Source organism: Alligator mississippiensis, chromosome 3, assembly GCF_030867095.1.
Source record: "Alligator mississippiensis isolate rAllMis1 chromosome 3, rAllMis1, whole genome shotgun sequence".
In the NCBI taxonomy this organism is placed as follows: Eukaryota; Metazoa; Chordata; order Crocodylia; family Alligatoridae; genus Alligator; species Alligator mississippiensis.
In genome coordinates, this window is record NC_081826.1 from 260,600,063 (window position 1) to 260,615,105 (window position 15,043).

At 43.4% G+C, this 15,043-nt stretch overlaps 2 protein-coding genes across 9 annotated transcripts in view; one reads left to right on the forward strand and one right to left on the reverse strand.

Moving 5' to 3' along the window:
- The window catches only part of NLN (neurolysin), a 72,294-nt gene extending 64,946 nt beyond the window's left edge, over positions 1–7,348 (reverse strand). For 2 of the 6 annotated variants that reach the window (XM_059725130.1, XM_019496034.2), the window contains exon 1: positions 7,055–7,348. In XM_059725130.1, the coding sequence (XP_059581113.1) occupies positions 7,055–7,333 (279 nt within the window). In that variant the 5' untranslated portion in view covers positions 7,334–7,348. Of the gene's footprint in view, positions 1–6,809 lie in introns of all 6 variants that reach the window. The other 4 variants (XM_014594085.3, XM_014594086.3, XM_059725132.1 and 1 more) reach the window with 4 other exon arrangements.
- Positions 7,211–15,043, forward strand: part of SGTB (small glutamine rich tetratricopeptide repeat co-chaperone beta) — a 73,080-nt gene continuing 65,247 nt past the window's right edge. Inside the window, exons 1-2 of one of the 3 annotated variants that reach the window (XM_006259066.4) lie at positions 7,211–7,293; positions 8,563–8,685. In XM_006259066.4, the coding sequence (XP_006259128.1) occupies positions 8,586–8,685 (100 nt within the window). In that variant the 5' untranslated portion in view covers positions 7,211–7,293; positions 8,563–8,585. Of the gene's footprint in view, positions 7,294–8,562; positions 8,686–9,122; positions 9,238–15,043 lie in introns of those variants that run through there. The other 2 variants (XM_059725134.1, XM_059725133.1) reach the window with 2 other exon arrangements.

A 15,043-nucleotide genomic window follows, 5' to 3' on the forward strand; every position in this document is an offset into this window, starting at 1 on the left:
CTCTCTGAGGAAGGGCTTTGGATAGGGTAAGGGACAAAAAGGCTCGTGTTGTAGAGCTGGAAATAATCAGGACTCCCTGCTGCCTCTCCTACCCGAGAAGCCTTGCCTGGGCTGCTTTCAGGCATTATCCACAGAGACCAAACAATGCTAGAGGGCCCAACAAGTGCTTCCTTGGAAGAATCCATGGCAAGTATAAGATTTGATGTAGATATGGGTAAGAGACTATATTAATTTTTTGCTTGCCTGAAATATTCTAGGCACAAAATACAAGCTACAGCAAACACCCACCAGTCTGTGGCACTTGCATATAATACACTGTTACCTATTATCAAGTCTAAGTTTCAAACCAGATGGTGATTATTCAATTCTCTATATTTATTTATGTATCTCAATTTTTACTTGGATTTGAAATAAATTGTAACAATCTCAGTTCTGTTCACAATCTAAGACTGGAAGTGGCAGTTTATTTTGCAAGGACAAAGCCAAACACAACCAAGTAACACACAAATAAAACAGAGAATATAAAGGGGAATACAGTGTATGGTACATAACAGATAAATACACTTCACTTAGGTGCAAAACAATGCCAGTCCCAATTTGTTTCTCATTGCTTACACTGTATCTGCTTATCAGTTCAGTACACAACTTGCTTAAATGCATAGTTTCTTTCAGTCCTACTGTCTGTTTTGTAACTTAGTTTTGCTCTGGGCTTAGGTGCATCAAAAACAATGAAGGGGAAATAGCTGTCAAAAGACTATTTTTCAAGCAGTGGTTTTCAACCTTTTTTCACTGGCAGACCCCTAAAAAAATTTTGAATGGAGGTGTGGATCTCCTTGGACAATGTGAATGGAAGTGCAGAACCCTCTGAATTGTAAGTGTGAGTATTCACATACTTTTGATTGATCATAGTTATCTTTTATGGACCCCTTATACATAATCTGTGGACCCCTGGGGGGGTACAGACCACCGGTTTAGAGAGGCCTTGAAAATGGAGAAACAATCAATTTCATGGCTGTCATCTCCCCTCATTTGTCAAGGCTTCTAATACCAGTCCCAACAATAACTATTAGCAGCCCTTAAAATGAGGCACGCTAATCATTTGGGGGCATACTAATACCAGAGAACTGAGTGTTGTGATATTAGAAGCCATGAAATTGATTTGTTCCCTTTGTTTTCAAGGCTTCTAATAGTCACTGTCCCAGCTATCAGAAGGCTTGAAAAAGAGGGGAGTTAATCAGTTTCAGGACTGCTAATATCAAAGCACTGACAGCCTGTAGACTTAATGAGCATGGATTATTCACACTGTACTCAGGAAGGCACATACTCCAAGGGAAGTATACTGCCTTTTATTCAATCCAGAAGCTATACTCTTGGAGTATATTGTAATAAAAAATAGAATGAGCACATACAGAGGAAACACTTTATACCTTCACAGGAAAAATATTTTGGAGACCACATCTCCTGAAACAACTTTATTTCCTTATTGGACGATTTCATTTGAAGTCTTTGCTGCCCCTCCCTGTCTATTCATCTGTCTGACTTCTGGCACTGTCTGGGATTGCACATACATGCCTGGAATTCTTGATCTCTTCTTCTTGGGAAATGTCTTCTGCTTTGTATTGTGACTGCCCCTTGACATGGGCATCTCTAGCCATCATGAACCTCTTCCTGAGTCCACACTTGATGGATGTGTTATGGATGAACATTATCATTATCATTATCTTAAAACTAGGCAAGTCATCAGCCTTCTCATTTCAATTCATACCATTCTCCCCCAGAGAGACAAGTTACCTGGAACCAGATTAATGGTGTGATACATTAATGATATCCTAAATAGCAATCTTTTTAGCTCTCATGTGGAATCATCTGGTCCACTGCTAACCATGAAACAGTAAGAAACAGTAGAAGTAGCAAGTTGAGGACTTATGCTTTTAAGGCGCCTTATGAATTACTGATGTCATCTGCACCAGTGTTCTGTTTAACAGGAATACTAATCCTGTGGAAGCATACATTTGTACTCACCAAGTGACTTAGGGACTCAAGGTGACTTGCTACACAGATTATTATTATTTTTTTATATATAGCTGTGGTGATAGCCTGAGTTTCCTTGTACAATTTTTTTTTTCCTGGAGAATGCTGCCTGAGTATGTGTACATCTGAATTACCTAAACCTAATTCTTGCTCACTGCAGTGATTCTGGGAAAAATTTAAGGGCTATAGGTGGTTCAAATTATGGAGAGTCATACCAATGACAGAAAAGGTGAACACATTTGAGAAATAATGCATTTGGGAAGACGTCTTAATAACTTGGATCCACTTTACCTACACTCACTAACCAACAGCAAGTCTGCTTCGCTAGAGTTTACTCATCAATACTCAAAAAGAATCTAGACCCAAGATTTGTACATCTGACCCAAACCCTTCCTACCTTGTGAGAGTCATGGACAACTTGTCCTACTCTTAACTGAAAATAAATCTTTTGTTTCTCCTGCAAACATGTAATAGTCCAACCAGTACTGAATAAATCCACATGATTACATCAATTTCAGTGAATTACAGCAGTGTCATACAGTGTCTACTCCCCATCTAGTTTATAGGGAATCTACTCAAAGGCCAACTACAAGCTTATCTAACTGAAGCTGGATCCAGCACAATCTGGATTCAGGTTAGGGGAGAAGCCTGAAACCATTTCAGTGTCACTAATGTATAATACCCTGCTGTTGATAGAGAGGACATATGCCCATTCTCATATATCTATTTGCAGTATTGGACACCATAGACCATGAAACAGTATTGAGAAGAGAGAGATGAGAAGCTCCTGGGTAATGCACTAAAATGGTTTGAGCCATATAGAGGAAGTACCCACCAAGAAACAATTAGGACACATGGGAGAAAAAAAATGATAAAATAAACAAAGATCAAAACAAAGCATTTGGAAATTGAAATGAAATGGTTCAAGACAAACTTAATCAAAACCTATCAAAATCCATTTTCAGAGAAAGAACTCTGTTTGGACTCTTTTATTCTGATTAGCTTAAAAAAAGTAGAGAAAGAAAGGACTAATTCTTTTGATGAATTTTTAGTTGATCATTGTCAGTGCTAGTTGTTTTCCTGAGTCTGACCATACAAACAAGGATGCAAAGATTGAATAGTAAAAGATGGGTGAAATACAGCTTTTCTGGATACTTTTAGGATACAAATCAGCTAGTCAGTCACAGAGAGATGCTATGAACCAAGACTGCTTTTGCTGTGCATCCTAATTCAGTTCCCTTGTTTGGTTAGATTACACTTTATCACCTGCCTTTCTGCTACATGGCAGAGTTGAATGGGCCTATTTAGCCTTTACGCTGTATTGCTGCCATGAAGTACAGCTGGTCTAAGCTTCAATGTGGAAAGCTAAGAGAGTGGGAAGACAGGCTAGTATGGGGGCTGAACAAAGCCCACAAGGGAGAGATGAAACCAGGTATCACCTGTGGCACCTTAAGGTCTTTGTTGTTTCAGTGGCTTCTTCATGAAGGGCTGAGTCTCTTGAGTGAAGAAGGGGCCTGTCAGTCTTTCTTCTGAAAATCCCCTGGGGTTCAGAGCCATCATTTTAAATCTGAACCTTGCTCTTTTTAAAGCTCCAAAAACAATGGTAGTAGTACTGATGGGACCAGAACATTCCCTAAACTCTGACATGCTAACTTTGATCCACTGATTTACATCTCTATCCTCTCACTGCTTAGCAGTTATGAATCTAATGCAGTATTGTCTGTGGTATCAACAGACTTTCTTGCTTGAATTAATCTCCTTTTCCTACCCCTACCATCAAGTCCTCATTGTAGTCATTGTTATCATAACATTTTATTAAATTTCACCAACTTCCCACAGTTGAGTTCAAGATTTAGGGTAATTAGCAGGGTCTGGTTATTACAGCTCTTTACTAAACATCTGTTCTCTCTCTGGGCCTTTTCAATATTTTCATGAACTGATCAAATTACATTGACTCTAATACTACCAATATGCAGTTTACCTATCTGTCCACTACTACCACCAAGATGGCTCAGTACTTGGGATAAGATCAGTTGACAGATTAAGACTAGTTGGCTAAAACAGAACCAAGAAAAGACAGAAGGGATGCTAGGTCTCAGAAGAAAGCATGTAGAAGAGCATCGCTCCTTTTTTGTTGAAGATACTATTCAGTATCACTCACTAGTTTAGGTGATTCCTAAACAGCTTGGATCACCTAACCACTAATTTAATAGATTTCATAAATTTCATAGACATTAGGGCTGGAAGGGACCTTGGAAGATCATCAAGTCCAGTCCCCTGCCTGAAGGGCAGGAAATCAGCTGGGGTCATACGATCCCAGCAAGATAAGCATCCAATTTACTCTTGAAGGTGTTCAATGTAGGTGCTTGAACCACCTCCGATGGCAGGCTGTTCCAGACCTTGGGGGCTCGGACAGTAAAGAAATTCTTCCTTACGTCCAGCCTGAAACACTCTTGCAGTAGTTTGTAACCATGCAACCTCGTCATCCCTTGGGGCGCTCTGGTGAACAAACGTTCCCCCAGATATTCATGGTCACCCCTGATAAACTTATAGGTGGGCAAGGCAGGGCTGTTCACAGGAGGAGGTGCAGAGGCTGCCTCCATGTCCTCTGCTGTGAGCAGCCCCACTTGGGTCCCCCTCTGCCTTCTTCCCGTGCTCCAAGACTGCAGGGCTTCCCAGCCTTTTCTCTGCTTGCCAGTAAGGTTTCTTTTTGTGGGGCCGGAGGTGGGGTTGTTTTGTTTTTTTTGTTTTCTTTTTTGCAGTGAGCCCACCAAAATTGTGGAGCCTGCCACTTGGAGATGGCCTGAAACCATGGCTTAATGACTCTGATTAAGCCTGGGGAAGGGTTTTGGGCCATGTGGCAAGCTGCAGAGAGGGGCAGGACTGCCAGGGCCCCTCAGTCAATCAGAGGTGTGGCGGGTGGGATGGGGTTGGCCCGCCACACTGGGCCGCAAAAAAGGTGGCCGGCCCCAGGATCTACCCACAAAATCGGCCAACCACCTCCTTTAGTTTGGTAGACCCCTACTAATCACCACTTGGATTCCTTACCTATGCACCTCACAAAGAAACACACAAGTAATGCTTTCTATCATCACTAGTTTGCTAGAAAACTCGGCCCCATCTTGGCTAGCAATGACCCACGCTCAACTATTTACACTTTCATCACATCTTAGCTAGGTTATAGCAACGTGATATATAGGGACTGAACACCTTTAGCATTTATAAAAGTTCAGCCAACCTAACTCCAATGAATTTCTGCTCAATGAGAATGTCCTCAAAGAACAAGAGAGTGCCAAGTTAATTAATCTATATTTTAGTGTACTTTTGTTCACATTTTGTCATGTTGTACATTTCAAAGTGTTTGAAACCTTGTCTCATATTCTGATTCTCACAGCTCTGCTTTGTCTATCATAAATTCTTGCTGCTAGAAACTCACTCCAAGATGAGATTTTTTATTTCATTTAAAAGTTGCTGAAAGAAAAATACAGACAAGGGGGAATTTCTATTACCATGGGAATTGTAAATGTATGTTCACCTGATGGCCACCTTGAAGAGGACAACTTCCCTCCTGACATGCTCAAGCTGAGCAGTCTAGATTCCATCAGAGGAAAGTACTCTCAGGAAAGACTGACAAAGGAGTTATAAGACAATAAAAAATAGCTATATTACTTTTAGATGTATTTACAAAATGAGAAGGAAAACAAAATCAATAAAGGGAACTGAAAGCAATAAAATCTGTTTCCAACAAAAACTGCAAAAAAGGAGAGACATTAAGGCTAAACCCTTCTGAATTCAAAAGCCTTTGTAAAAGGAAAACCATCAACTTGTGGTTTCAGGTACTACAGTTCTCCATCCTCCTGACCATTGTGGTTTTTAAAATACATAAAAACTGCACTCGCCATAAAAACTACCCAGGAAATTGATCATAAGAAGTAATGTCATAAGAGTACAGCTGGAAGGGACCTCCACGGGTCATCCAGCTCAACCCCCAGCCTAAGGCGGAATCATCCCAATCTAAACCATCCTATACAAATCCACTCTCAGCAAACTACAGAGTCAACCCTGACACAACACAGACCAAACATCCTACCCTACCACAGGTAAAGCGGCAGCAGCCAAGGGTCTGCTATTGTGAAAGGTGAAGACGTGCTCTGGATGTGCTGGGTATCGGACCAGGCCCCCTGCTATAGAGGAAGTCAACCGCCCCCCCAGTTGACCATGGGGTAAAATTTCTTCCTGCCTCCAAATAATAGTGAAGACAACTACCCAAAAGGACTGTATCTGCACACAGTAAACCGAGAAAATGATTTTTCCCTTTACTCTTTTTTTTTTTGTTTGTTTCTAGCAGTCTCAGGGTTTACTTGTAATCAGAAAAGGTCCAGAATCCGCCTGAGCCTGGGCGGCGCACAGGTTTGGGGTGGGCGGGAAAGCCGCTCCGCTCGCTGTGGCCGCGGGCGCACAGGGCAGGTCGCGGCCAGCCCCGCACCTGGCTGCCACCGACCGACCCCCAGTCCGGCCGCGGACTGAGCCAGAGCCAGCGGGAGCCCGGCTGTCCAAACCAGTCGTGCTCCACTTTGGCCCCGGCGGGGCGCTGCCGGGTTCCCGCAGGGCCGAGCCGGCTGCGCCGAGGGGCAGGGAGCGGGACGGGCCCGGCCGCGGCGATCCGATCCGGCTGAATTGCCACACCCGCCTCCCGCCGCTGCCAAGTCTCCCGGTGCACGGGAGCCCCGCGGGCCGCCTCCCGGGCTCGGGCTCGGGCTCGGCTCCCCCGCGCTCACCGCGCCGCGCTCTCCTCTTCTCTTCTCTCCTCTCCTCTCCGCCGCCACAAAGGCGCCGCCGCCCCGCTATTGTCACCGGGCGGGAGCCTGCCGCCAGGCGGGGCCGACGGAGGCAGCGCCGGGCTGCAAGAAACGGAGGCCGCGGGGAGCGGGACCTGGACTGGGCAGGACAGAGCAGAGGCGGCGGCAGCGGCGGGGCGGGCAGCGGCGCCTCCCCCCCGCCCAGCGCCCGGGGGCCGCGGTACCTGCTGGCAGCCCGCGCGGCGCAGACGCACCGGCCGAGCATGGGGCAGAGGCGGTGACGGCCCCGGAGCGCGGCGCAGGCTCGGCGGCCACGTGCGGCGCGGACCTGCGCACTCCCCGCGCGGCCGGCCCGGGCGGGGCGGGGCGGGGGCCCTGGGCGCCAGCGACAAGTTTGCGCCTGAGCGAGCGCCGCCGTCACCGGGAGCTGGGACCAGTTGCTGTCGCCGCCCCGCCCCGCCCGGTAAGGGGGTACCCGACCCGCGGCCCCCACCGCCTGGCATCCCGCTCAGGGAGGAGGGGCGGGGCGGCCTCTCCCCGGGCAGGGTAGCGGAGTCTGGGCTCCGACCTCTGTCTCCCCGCGGGCGGCGACAGTGGAGGCGAGGCCCGGCCCGGCCGCCGCCCCCTGGCAGTTGTGCTGCTCGGGGCCGAGCCGCAATGGGGCCGGGGCCGGGGGCGCCTAAGGCGAGACCCGCCCGGCGGGGTCTCGCCTCCGCCGAGCGGCCTCTGCCGCCGGCCCTCGGGGGTCGCTTAAGATGGCTCCGCTGGCGGCGGGGCCTGCCCAGCCTCGCACAAACAACGGCGCTTCCTACAGAGACTGGGTTCTTTTATGCTTTATTTTGCAGTCCGTTTTCGTTCCCCCGCCCCTCCGCGCGGAGCTGAATATCGTGCCCTTAAAAATCCGGGTGGGGTTGGAGGTGGTAAGACCAACTCCGAGGAAGTTGGAAGGGCAGTTCCCCCCCAGAGAGCCTCCATGCGAGCCAAGGCCTGAGTGAGCAGTGGTGGTAATCACAAATTTGCATTGAGGTCACCCTGTTCCAGTTTTGGGTTCAAAGCGAATAGAAACCACTCTGTAGCGCAGTGTCAGAGACTGGAAACGGCTTTGCTAATGGGCTGATGTTTCATTGTGTCACTGGTATCTCTTAAATTACCTTTGGCTTTTACCAAGTTGCTTGCTGCTCCCCGAGCTGTGGCCTTTAAATCAGTACTCCTCCTGAGCAAAATAGTTGACTAAATTTCCTCCAGTGCAGGGGCAGGCAGTTATTTCAGTCAGAGGGCCGCTTACTGAGTTTTGGCAAGCCATCTAGGGCAGCATGACAGGCAGCCAGGGGCAGATTAATATTAATTTTCTAAATCTTTTAGGGGCCCCACAGGCCGGATAGAAAGGCCTGGCGCGCTGCATTTTGCTCACCCCTGCTCCAGTGAAAAATGTTCTGAACCCCGATCCCTTCAGGAATTAACCCGGAGGTCCTCTGGCCTGTGTTTTCCAGGTGGTCAAGCTAGATTATTATAATAGTCTGTTCTGACTTTATAACTTCCAGTTTTTTTTAATTAAATGTTTAGAGAGACTTTTTCTAACATGCTTTTTTTTAAAGAAAGGACCAGTCGCTCTACATAATGCAGGTCCCAAACCCGTGTCAAGGCAGTGGGTGTGTTGATTAGGCAAGGCATCCTTTTTGCGTTTTTTAAAGTTTCTCTGTATACAGCTAATATGAATCTTTCTGTGGTTTAGGTGAAGGTTCAAAAGCTTGCAAAATGTCATCTGTCAAACGCCTTGTATATGCAGTCATCCATTTCCTGAGAGAACAGAGTCAGCTGGATACTTTCACTTCAGATGAACAAGAAAGTTTGGAAGGTAAGTAATGAAACCATTTATCTATACCAGGGATAGGCAACTCCTGGCATGGGTGCCAAAGTGTGGGTACCTCTGGGTAGATGGTGGGAAAGGGGTCAGGTCTGTGCTGCCACAACAAAGATTGGACCCCTCATGGCTCCCACACCATCTGCCCCTGGCACCAACATTTTACGAGTCGAGGTTGCAGGTATTTTTGGCACTCTACCCAAAAATGTTGCCTACCCCTGATCTATACGCTAGATTGCTTTCCTGTCACAATATATATGTCAACCAATGGGAATGAATTATACTAATTCTTCATGTTGGCTGTGATGATACAAAGATTATATTTTGTTTCTTGTGTGTCAGAAAAGCATCATTATTGATCAAACACAATAATCTATTTCTTTATCCTGTAGAGCAGGGGTGGCCAAGGGGTGCCAAAGGGGCATGGGCAGCCTCTGTGTATGGCATGCAGCAGATTGGGGATGGGACGGAAGTTGGAAGCAGAACAGCAAATTGGGCAGGAAGCACAGGGACAGAAGCAGAAAGCAGAGCAGCAGATCAGGCAAGGTAAGGGATTGGAGTGGCACTTTAATGGTGAGAGCGCAAGGCTACTTTGTGGCATGTCTGCCAGAAAGGTTAGCCCCCACTGCTTATGGAGGATAATATTCTCTCATTCTGCTGATCTTTTGCCAGTTATGAGCCAGAAATTGGAGAAGTTTGGGTTTCACAAAATCTGAAGAAGGTTGTAAAATGTTTTAGAACATTTCTTATTAAGGAGAGGAGAAAACAAGGTTTTTTGCTTCTCTTCCTCCCCCCTGAAATAGGTCAAGATCTTAAATACCTTCAAGGCTCTTTATTCTAATATTTGAATAGATCTTAAAAGTTTCTACAGTTATGGATTTTGTTTTACCTTATTCTTGAGCATCAGATATTTTAAAATCCACTGAAGAATCTAATTAGGTATACTACAGTCCTGTCCATTGAGGATATTGCCACGTCTTCCTCAATTTATAATTACCTGGTTCCTTTTCTCTCAGGTTTCATTCCCAGTTTGTAGATACTTTCATCCTTTAAAAAAGCACTGAAGAAAAACAGTGGCAAGCAACAGGGGTAAGAATGATCAGCTGTAGAACAGGGGTATTGTTAATATTACCTGGAGTTTCATGTACTATGTAAAGGAAGGTTTAAGTTACCTTATGAATGAGTTTGCTGAGCACTATTTATATCTTTGGCAACTATTATTGGGTTATAAGAGAAGTAACAATGCAGAAGGCAGTTAACAGTGATTCCAAATACCACACAGTGGTGAGGACTCTGGACAAGTATCTTTTGTCTTCTTAAAGGGCTCTGAAAGTCTGCAGGTTGTGACTGGTATAACCCTTCCATGCTGACTCTTTACACAGTATTAGAATTTGATTTAATAGTTCTGTGCATAAACCACATTTAAACATATAATCCAACCACAAATTTCTTTTATGCATAAACAACTTCTTGAGCATGATTTCTGCTGAATGGGTTCTGTAATAATATTATTACTTTTGCAGATAGAAAATATTTTGTTCAGCTTGTTTCCAAAACATGTTGAAAGATTTAGATAAACAGCAATATTCAAAATATTCAGTACATTTGATAATTATTAAGTAACTATGTAAATTAAAAATATACCAATGTCTTAGGAGGACCTTTTTTCAGGTGATGCCAAGAAAATGACTTATTTGTATTTCCAAAATAAATAAATAAATACAAAAAAAATATATATATATATCTTTTTCTCCTCCATAATTTTATTTTTAATTTATAATAAGGTTTATACATTTTGCTGCTTAGTAGCCAAGAAGGGTTAACTGATTATTTGATATGTATTTTGGTTATAGTTTGTGAGACACAAATGAACCAGCAATTTACGTATTTTTTTATGAACAAGTAGGGATTACAATACTTCTAATGACATGTAAATTATCAAATTTCAAACCAAGCACTTTCACAATTGAGTGGTCTTAATAGAGACATGAAATCCTAATTTTAGTAAAGTATGCTGACAGAAATATGGTACCATATGCTTCATTATACAGTGTACAGCATCTGATCCAATCTAATCTGAATAGCTGTCCCTTTTTTCACTACAGAAGTAAATTTTGACTCAAGTTACATCAATTTTGAACCAAATCTTGCCCAAGAATGTGGGAATAGGTCTTAATGAAGTCAAATGCATGCCTAAGTGAGGAAAAAATTGTGTGTATGCTTTCTGTGGGTATGTTATGTACCTTGCAGATGAGACTGTAAAGCAAAAACACTCCCCCAACTCAATTTAAACCATAGGTGGGGGGAAATCCACCATTGAGAGACTTTCTCGAAATAGAAGTACCATGTGCTTTTCAAAAAACATTTCTATAGATAACCTGCATCCTAACTGCAGACCGTTTTAGGCGGTAAGTGAAGTTCATTCCAGTGGTAAGGGGCAGTTTTATAAAGGGTGAAATTTACAATCTGTTGTGATGGACTACAGGGTTTATTGTAATATTTTCGTATTAACCGTGTCCATTACTACTGTCTCTTTGCTCTTAACTAACTTATACAGGGGAAAAGAATGGGTTTTAAAGACAGTGAAGCCAGAGTTTCTGGCCTACTTCACAAAAGACACGTCCATCAACAAGGACTTGAATAGTTTTTCAATAACTCTCAGGGGGCGTACACAGGAGGGGGGAAATAAATATGACAATAGACACAGTAGTAATGGAAAGAAGGGTCTGAAGGAGAGGGTTAGGAGACATAGAGCAGTGCAGTAGCTTTGGGGCTTCAGACATTGGGCAGGTTGAAAAAAAAACCAAAAAAAAACCAAAGCAATTTTGGTGGGGATGAACTGGGCTATGTGGGCTGGATTGAGGGCAGAGGAACTGCATAACCCTTTGGAAAGGTGAGAGAACCTCTGGCTGGGTTGCCTTTTCCCAGTAAATGCCTTTATTGAAGTGGAACTGTCTGTTTGCTACTTGGAACTTCAGGCTGCACCTGTTCTCTCAAGCACCATAGCTAAGATGGAACAACTGGAGCAGCAGCCCTGAGCTCTGATTTACTGGTGGAGAGAGGCATGGGGGGAAAAAAATAAAAGCTGTTGCTGCAGCTCTATAGCCATGCCAGCAGTTTGGTAGTAGCTGGAAGTCACTGCTGCCTCTGCTTCATTGCTGCTATGGTCCTTATTACAAATCTGTGTTCTTCCTGCATAGGGAAAGGGTGAGGGACTAAAGGCCACAGGTTCATGGTGAGAAGGAGCTAGGGCTCTGTCCTGCTGTAGAAGCCTTGCCTGGGCTGATCTTGGGATGAGAGGCGTCGGCACACTTGGAGACCAGACAATGCTGCAGTGGTCCTAAGCAAGCAGTGCCCTTACCGGGGACTCTGACATCTGATCAGAGAGATTAGTTGGAAGGTGGCCTGGATCCATAATCCAAGGTCCCTGTATCCAGTGCAGCCCCCTGTAGTGGATTCTTTAGTCTCCAGGCTGATTAGTAGACCTTCTGCCGTACAGTTTTACACATTGTTACAGCTGCCATTGCTTTTCTGGTCATTGCAGCCTTTCATTGGTGGTCGTTAACACCAGACCACCTGGGATTGAAGTGCAGACATCTTGTACAGTGCACAGTGGTACAAGCAGTGTCTGACACTGGTAGGTTTTCCCAGCACACTGATTCAGGTGCTGCTCTGGCCTTAGAGAAACTCATCCTGATGCCTAAGGCAGTGGTCCTCAATCTTTTTAGATTCAAGGCACCTCTGGAAATGTCAACTCATAGTTTTTACTCTTTTTGACTACAGAAAAATAACAGTAGCTCTTCTGTTACAAATAACTCAGAAATGCCATAACTGTGGATTTCTTTTTGAAGTCTCTGGGTTTATTGTGCAAATCCTGTTTGCAAACCTAACAGTGCTAACATTATGTGGCATTCCACAGCACCCTTGAAAGGGGCTCAAGGCAACCCAAAATGACATGGCACCCTCAAGAATCAGTACTTCAGTAATGGCTTATATGGTATGACAAGCCTTGCCTGACATTCTGCACTGGGGCAAATTTCAGCTTATGGCAATCGGTAGATGCCTACCATTCGGCAATAGGAAAAGGAATAAGCAGCCACCTGCTCTAGATTTAAAAACAAACTACTTGTACTGTACATAGTTGCATCTTGGCCCACTGATTTCATGGAACCAGGATTTCACCATAATTGTTTTTGTACATTAGAAGAACATATTTACAGTACATTGTCAGGTGATCAGTGTCTCCCACCTTGAAGATGCTGCTTCTTTGATTTTGTTTACTTTTTTTGTAGTCATCTGTTTTGCCCACCATTTATGCAGCAGCATGAGACTTATCTTGTGAAATACTATAATTCTTTTTTACTGATTTGTCCCATAAGAGTACTTACTTTTGCTAAACTTGTGTAAAGGAATTAGAAATATTCAGACTGTGTTCAGTTTTTCAATTAAATGGGAAATGTGGGAACTGCTATAAGAACCAATTATATCTACCATGGAAATGTAGTCTGGTATTACAAATTCTGTTATGATCTCTAAGGATTTTTTGTTGAATCATAATTTGATCTTTGTTACACTTTCCAGAAATCGTTCCTTCAAAAAAGATTAATAAAATACAAGGAGTTGGGAACTATAGACTTAATATCTTTCTGCCAAAATGTCAGAAAATGAAAAATGAAACTGTAAAGATCTGTTTTGCAGTGTGGCTTCTGTTCCTGAAAGAATGGAACATGAGTTGAAGTATTCAAAACAGGGAAAGTTTGGGTATTAAAAATAAGTATGATGGATAGAGGAAACCTTGATTTTTAAATGTGTGATGGGAAATGCTTTCTAGTAAGTTCTTAGGAGAAACTGGATACCAAATTTTGTTGATTCCTCAGACATTACAACACTAATATTAACACATTTCATTGTATTTGTTAATTGAATTTTGTTGGTTTTCCACAGAGGATGAACTACGTTGAAATTCAGTGGGATAATGTATTTTTCTTTCACCTCAAAAGATTGTAATTGAAGTCTGAAATAATTGGCTTGATGGTCCCCTTTATTTCTTAAAATAAAATAATTAAACTCCCTCTCTAACATATGTACAAATACTTACACATTTTGGGGACTTCAATTCTATGTGCAATTCTAGTGACTTTGTTGGAATGGTTTGCATGAATAAATTCCAAGTGTTCTTAAGTATCTTCAGGTTCCTTCCTTCCTTCCTCCAATCACTTCTTTGGATCCTTATATGGACCATCAATGGGACATTATGTGAACAAATGGACTTTGCAGGCAGTTTTCTGTGCAGGATACAAGCCTGTGACTAATGAAGTAGCTTATTTGTCAGCAGGTCTTTGGTTTGTAATATAAAATGTATACATTTGAAAACAGTAAGGATTACTTAAATATTTTCATTTTAGATTTGGCTTGTCCTTTGTCATTTGGCTTGTCATCTGATAAATATGAACCCTTTAATGCTAAATATAGAAATACCTAGGTTTTTCTGTATGGCTTTGTTTTGTATTGCCAAGTAATATGGCTACTGCATACCTTAGTCTTTCTTATTTATTTTAATTTACTTAATCCCTCTATGTTAAAAATGAAAAAAAAAAATCAAAAGCAAGTGAGCATTAAAAGAAATTCAGTTTGATTAGGTAAGGAATTAAGTGTGGTAAGAGAAATGGGTGTAGGTTATGGGTAGGCAAACTTTTATGGTTGCAGGTCAGAGTGACCCATGTCAGAAGTGGGCATGAGCTAGGACCCAGCCACTACTGCCACTTGTCCCCATGACAGCCTGGAGAGAGCATCCACACCTGACACTTGTCCCTGTGGTGGCATTGTGAGAAAGCCCTTAGCTGATGCTCCACGTCCCTGGCTGGATCCAAGGGTTTTGTTGGCCTTATCTGACCTGTGGGCCATAGGTTGCTTGACCCCCTGTTATAGACCACTGATTCTCAGCCAGGGTGCCACAGGTGTGAAGAGATAAGCAAATAGGACACAGGCTCAGGCTGGACCCTACCTGGCCACTTTTCTGATTCTACTTCCTGCCCCCTCTGCAGGGAGGTAAGCACTATAATAAATCAATTAGTCTCTCAAATGGGGAGCTGCTCAATTCACAAAAATTATGGAAGTGTGCAAGTCTACAAAGATTGAGAAGCATTGGTATAGACATTATGCATCATCTGCTACTCTTGCCCACAAGAGAGACAGTTAAAGAAGGAAGGCTTTTGATTTTTTTTTGTTTTGTTTTTTCTTTTTACTAAAGACCTGGTTCAAATAACTGTTTGACTTTTTTTTTTTTTAATTTAAAAATAGGCTTAACAAGATAACTAAGATGGCAAGAGTGATTCATACTTTTAATTACACT